Source organism: Haliotis asinina, chromosome 2, assembly GCF_037392515.1.
Source record: "Haliotis asinina isolate JCU_RB_2024 chromosome 2, JCU_Hal_asi_v2, whole genome shotgun sequence".
Taxonomy (NCBI): Eukaryota; Metazoa; Mollusca; class Gastropoda; order Lepetellida; family Haliotidae; genus Haliotis; species Haliotis asinina.
The window spans coordinates 28,179,506-28,185,405 of record NC_090281.1 but is presented as its reverse complement, the minus strand read 5'-3'; the positions used below and the strand labels follow the sequence as shown (position 1 = coordinate 28,185,405).

Genomic DNA, 5,900 nt, shown 5'->3' with positions numbered 1-5,900 from the left:
TCACTTGAAGGCACAGCCTCCACCCCCATCGACTAAATGGATCTGTCCCGTCACATAGCTCGCAGCGTCGAAGGCAAGGTAACCAATAGCTTCAGCCACATCTTGGGGTGTTCTCAGTCTGCCAAGAGGGTTGACAGTCTCCTGGTCTTCCAAGAACTGTAAATGTACACCAATAATTTAATTGAGGAAAATAGTACCACAACGGCCATTCCCATTAAAATCACCCTACAAAAAGATCTGAAGATATCTCACGACAAGTTTAGTCACAAATACCTTTACCCGACCAAACAGAGAGTAAATTACATAAGATCGAGAAAAGCCGAAGTCCGTTTCTGATCATGTACTCACGCACTAACCTGAATGACGATTAAACCGAACGACGCTAATGGGCCTTACGACTGACTCGTCGCTATTAAAGGGAGAAAACATCTAAATATCTTTCCTTTGGGAATTACCTTCAGACAGTGTCGGTCATCTTTCAATATCCCAGGTGTTCTTGTGCTCAGTTTTGTCTTGGAGAATCAGGAACTCAACATATTTTTCTGAAAATTTGGGTTACCACTTCGATCTCCATTCTGCAACATTCGCTAGCACTCTCATCTTAATTAGGTAACTCTGAGTTGCAAGCTGCTTCCAACTCACAAGCGAGAATCGAGATGAGGAGAGGAGAGGAGAGGAGAGGAAAGGAGAGGAGAGGAGAGGAGAGGAGAGGTGAGGTGAGGTGAGGTGAGGTGAGGTGAGGTGAGGTGAGGTGAGCGAGATGTGTCCTCGCGTCACATTTCATTTATATAGAGAAGTGTATGCCACTATGGAGTTTCTTGAAGCAGTCCTGATTGATGCAAGTTATATTTCTAGCATACAGTATCATACCGAAATATACACAGATACCCCGTTGATGTTGAGAGCTATCCACGGAAACAATAAGTACAATTTTCTTAACTTCTTTCGGAATCGAAGCACTTCCGCTCTCTGCGGCGTGACACTATTCAGTTGACTATATAGGGGTTTGAGAGTGAAGGGGTTTCCACAGCCCTAGAATCGAACCACCTCCGCTCTCCGCGGCATGACACTGTTTAATTGACTACATAGGGGTCTGAGAGTTTCGACTGTTCGTCTTTTATAAGACAATCCAGGGAAAAACAACATTACAGTCTATCTGCATAGACACAGATGACCACCCAAACCATTCACACCACAAATCTAGTAGTTGAACTCACCGCCCTGTTCCCGCTGAGACTTGTTATATTTACAATGTTCCCTACAAAGAAAAAAAAACAGGTTTAGGAAGACAAAGCTATTTTTTAAACAAAACCGTGTATTATGCTAAAACCACAGAGCACATGAAACTCATCAACTCACCTGAGAAAAAATAGAAACAGAGACGTATATGAGATTCATGACAATATTTCAGACAGAAATAAAATTTTTCAATAATTTGACTGAAAATTCATCACGATTCTTGCCTTGCATTTACCTCTGTTCATTAAGAAGGAGCCATTGAGTCAAAATTAGAATTTGAGAAATTGTAGTTAATTCCAAAATGCATATTGTGGGACAGTAGCGAGTGGGACCACCCTGGGCATCCATGCACGCAAACATACGCCCCCTCACTGACGTTGTCAGTCGGTGGAAGACGTCAGAGGCAATGCTGTTCCATAAGTTCAAGAGGGTCTGTTCAAGTTCCTATCAGTTCGGTGGAGGTGGGACACACTGTCTCATCTGACCATCAACATGATCCTAAAGATGTTCACTGGAGTTCATATCTGAAGAATGGGCTGGCCAAGGCAATGCGTTGGCGTTAAAGTTGCGCAGAAAACTGGATCAATTCTGACTGTGTGAGGCCATGCGTTGTCATCACTCAAAATCCAGTCTTGTTTTGCTCTGGCCACGAATGACGCGCAAAACGACTCCGCGAACTGATGAATTTAAAAAGGTCGATCTCTGGCTTCGTTTCTGATCAGACTTTCATCTGTAAAGAGCATTCTCCCCAACTGTTTGCTGGTATCAATTATGGCCTAGCTGCAGCTTAAAGGTCTTGCCCCCAAATTAGCCCTGTCTCATTGCGCTTGTAACATTCTTGGCTTATTCGTGGTGGTTTTTTGGTTAATGCGTGCATGTTCGGTTCAACATCGATATCAATATTTGTTTATCAGGATATTGTTGCATTCTGGCGAGCGTTTCCTCAGGTCAAACCTGTTTCACCGTTTTTGTTTTTTATGTTATTACTTTCAAAGTGGCAACTATCTCTTGCCCGGTAGTTTTACCCGGGTAGGCATATCATAGAATATTGTTTGCATGCTAAAAGTAAACCCTTCTGTATCTGCACACCCACTTTACCCTCCCCCATCTCGCCCCCAGATGTACCCACACTGCGTCTCCAACAGATGTACCCACCCTGCGTCTCCTGTAGATGTACCCACCATACGTCAACCCCACCCCCACCCCAACCCCTACCCCACCCCCGGGGATGTACTCACCCTGCGTCTCCAACAGATGCATCCACCCTGTCTCTACCCTAAAGTTACCCACCTTGCGTCTTCTCCAAGTGGGGGACTGCCACCTGTGACAGGAGGAAGGGAGCCTTCATGTTGAGGTCCATCGTCTGGTCGAACTGGGTCTCCGACATCCCCATGGACTCTCCTGGGAAAACCAAACCTGCGTTGTTTACCTGCAGTACAGATGGGACAGGTGAGACAAACGGATGATCAACATTCACACATGGTCCAACCTCAAATCAAATGCATCTTTAAATTACGACTGTGTACACGCTGCCAAATCACCACGGCTATGGTAAACACTGAGGACGTGGCCAGTTCCATAGTTCGTAGACGATTCAGTCTGTTTTCACGGGGTGATTACAATCGTCTCATCAACGTGTTACTGCGGACAGGAACCGTGAAGATCCGGGTTAGAACTGATCTTCAATAACCCATGCTTGTATAAGAAGCGAGTAAGGGAATTGGGTGCTCATTATAGGTGACACTGTTGACACGTGTAGATCAATGCTCATGTTGTCCATCACTGGATCGTCTGGTCCAGACTCGATGATTTCCAGACCGCGACCATATAGCGGAAACATTGATGTGTGCGGCGTAAAACTATATGCACTCACTCCTGGTGATGCCGTGACCCTGATGACGTCATTGCGAACATCCGGTTGCGCAGATGGAAATGCACGGGTGATGGTTATCCTTTGAGGTGGTGGTGCTTGGTCTTCAGTTCATGGACGTTCAGATTTGTGGCCAGCCTTGCTGACTGAGGATGATGTGCAAAATGTTCAGCCAACACTCACTCCACTGGTGTATTCTCGCTCCGCTGTTGATAATCTTGGCATGTGCTTTTAACAGGTTTATGACTACCAATCTCAACCGACTCTTTCGTTCGATTCAACAAAACAGTAATTTTCACAACGATGTAAAGGATATTGTGCGGCAATTTGGCAACACGTACACGCACTTTTGGTATTTGTAATGAAAGTACTATCAATATCTTTACCTTTTCAAAAGTATTGCTCAAATACCCTATGCGTCCTTTCCTTTGTCTGATTGTAAACGGCGACCCTTGATGACTCCTTGATGGAGTGGTCACCAGTTTAACTATACCATCTAAATGATGGATATATACCCCCCCCCAAAAAAAAAAACAGAAAAAAACGAAAAAAAACGAAAAAAAAACGAAAAAAAACCCCCAAATCCCCCAAAACAAACAAAATAAAAAAGGTGTTCCCTACGACCTATTCGGGTTAGAAGCGTCGCCGAACGCGTACATGTACCAGAACCACGAGCCTGCCAAACTTGGCAACCGTCTTTTCAATGGTGGTCTTTCTGAATGCCGCGTCAGTCAGGTCTCCAGTAAGAGTCAGAATCTGAAAATCACACGAGAGACGAATTCATCTGTTGTGTTATCACATTCACTGTTCTACACAGAATCTGTAAACCATACGAGAGAGGATATCATCTGTTATCACCTCTATTGGTCTACACACAATCTCGGCTGTGTACGTTATCACGTTTGTAATCCATGTTCCACCTATTCCAGATGACCTAACGAGGGCTATCTGATACTATACTGGACAAACATATTTAGGGATATTTATTAATTTTGGAATGACGAGCAATGATGTATTTATTCATTGACATACTGATAAAATATCAGTCATACAAATGCCAATATCCCTCACTTATTTTGTCCATGATTCAATAGGTTACGGGTTAGACTATTGCTGTTCACGCTGAGTTGATACTATTTGAGCGTGCTGTACTCACGTAGAGTTGATACTATTTGAGCGTGCCGTACTCACGTTGAGTTGGTACTATTTGAGCGTGCCGTACTCACGTAGAGTTAATACTCACGTTCAGTTTGAGCATGCTTTTGATGATGTTGAGTTTGCAGATACTGTTGTTCACGTTGTAGAAAAATACGTGAAGATCTTGTACATATATGACGATCTTGTGCATAACCACCTTTTATCACCTCTACCGACAAATGACTAATACAGATGACAAGCATTTCACATGTTCTTTTCATCTTTTAAAAAGTTTAATAGCAGCGTGGAGTAAATTGGTACGTGAACGACAAAATTAATGTCGTGTAAGCAACAGCACTCTCAGACAGCACGTGGCCAACAGCATACTCAAACTCAATATCATGTTCAACAGCGTGCTCAAACTGAACGTGAGAAGCAGTGGTTGTGTAACCAGAATTTCTACATTTTCAGCAGAAGAAAATACATTGAAGAAAACTTATAAGGGAACACACAAAAAGGTCAAGAGCGGTATACATGTATTGGCGTATTGAATAATCACTTGATCGCATCGGTTTTGGGGTTGGGTATAATTAGATAGTTACGTTTATAGCATGTTCAGTTTTGACTCTTGGACATATTTCGTCCTGGAATGTTCACCCATGTACTCGTTAATAAAAGCACATTATATGGACAGAAATATGCAATACCAAAGTAGAATAAAATGTTAGTTGTAAACACGCCGTCTGCAATATGTGTAACAGTCCGGAGGTTGTGTCGGATATTACAAACTAAATCTACTTGGGGTGTACAAAACCGAATGTACCAAACCTCCTCCACAACACTCACATCCCCATCAGGTATCTCGCACTCCAAGCATCGCTTAGCAACACCTTCCAGTCTCGTCGTATCTCGTCCCGTTAGCGAGAGTTTGGCTCCCTTTTTGGCAAAATGCAAAGCCGTCCCCTCTCCAAGTCCGGCACTCGCTCCTGAAGAATGGAGAAACAGGATGCTATTTAGAAACATTGAAAAAACCAACATTCGACAAACTTGATATTGCATCAACAGAACAGCAATGTACCGAACAATGTCGACAACAGAGACACGCATCAACAGCAAGAATTCGGTATCATTGAACATAAGCGGGGTGTACGTGCGTGTGTGTAAACACGAATAAAATTAAAGAATTTGTCGCCTTGTCTGTTGGTGGCTTCTGTTGAGTTTCATAGCCCTCCTTGTGCACAGTAAGGAATACCAAACACCAGGCATCCTGACGCCACGACAGCGTTCCTGAGCTGACTTGAGTTTACAATTGTCTACATGCACTTCTCAATGCAGGAATAGTTTGTTATATTTACCCGTAATAAGTACAACTCGGCCTGCGAAATTCGCCATCACGTCGCTTCTGCTGTCCCGACTGTCTGGCTCGTGTAAGTGTACCTAAGTGTAACTCACTGTCCTAGTCGAGGAAAATCATAGAGAGTAAATAGATGTCACCGTCGACTTGCAGGCTGATAATGTAGGCCACAGGCAGAGGACAGACAGGGACAGAGCATCAACACACCTAGTGCCTGCTGTATGATGTTGTGCGCAGAGCTCAGGTCATATATCAGTTGAAGCTGAAGATCACATGAAACGCAAAACACAACTTTCCAGA

At 43.6% G+C, this 5,900-nt stretch overlaps 1 protein-coding gene across 1 annotated transcript; it reads right to left on the bottom strand.

The window, feature by feature from the left end:
• Window positions 1–5,638, bottom strand: LOC137271717 (3-oxoacyl-[acyl-carrier-protein] reductase FabG-like). Its single transcript, XM_067804133.1, has 6 exons — window positions 5,602–5,638; window positions 5,093–5,232; window positions 3,773–3,865; window positions 2,530–2,668; window positions 1,218–1,258; window positions 1–156 (listed from the first exon to the last, which is right to left on the bottom strand). Exons 1-6 carry the CDS (start codon window positions 5,636–5,638, stop codon window positions 1–3), a joined length of 606 nt encoding a protein of 201 aa, XP_067660234.1.
• Window positions 5,639–5,900: the final 262 nt, after the last annotated feature.

What these genes read in the sequence shown, in the direction of transcription:
- LOC137271717 (XM_067804133.1), bottom strand. Translation starts at nt 5,638, where the DNA reads ATGGCGAATTTCGCAGGCCGAGTTGTACTTATTACGG. An exon ending in CCGAGTTGTACTTATTACGG is followed by an intron (nt 5,233 to 5,601) that starts GTAAATATAACA and finishes TCCATTCTTCAG; the next exon opens with GAGCGAGTGCCGGACTTGGA. An exon ending in GCGAGATACCTGATGGGGAT is followed by an intron (nt 3,866 to 5,092) that starts GTGAGTGTTGTG and finishes TGTGATTTTCAG; the next exon opens with ATTCTGACTCTTACTGGAGA.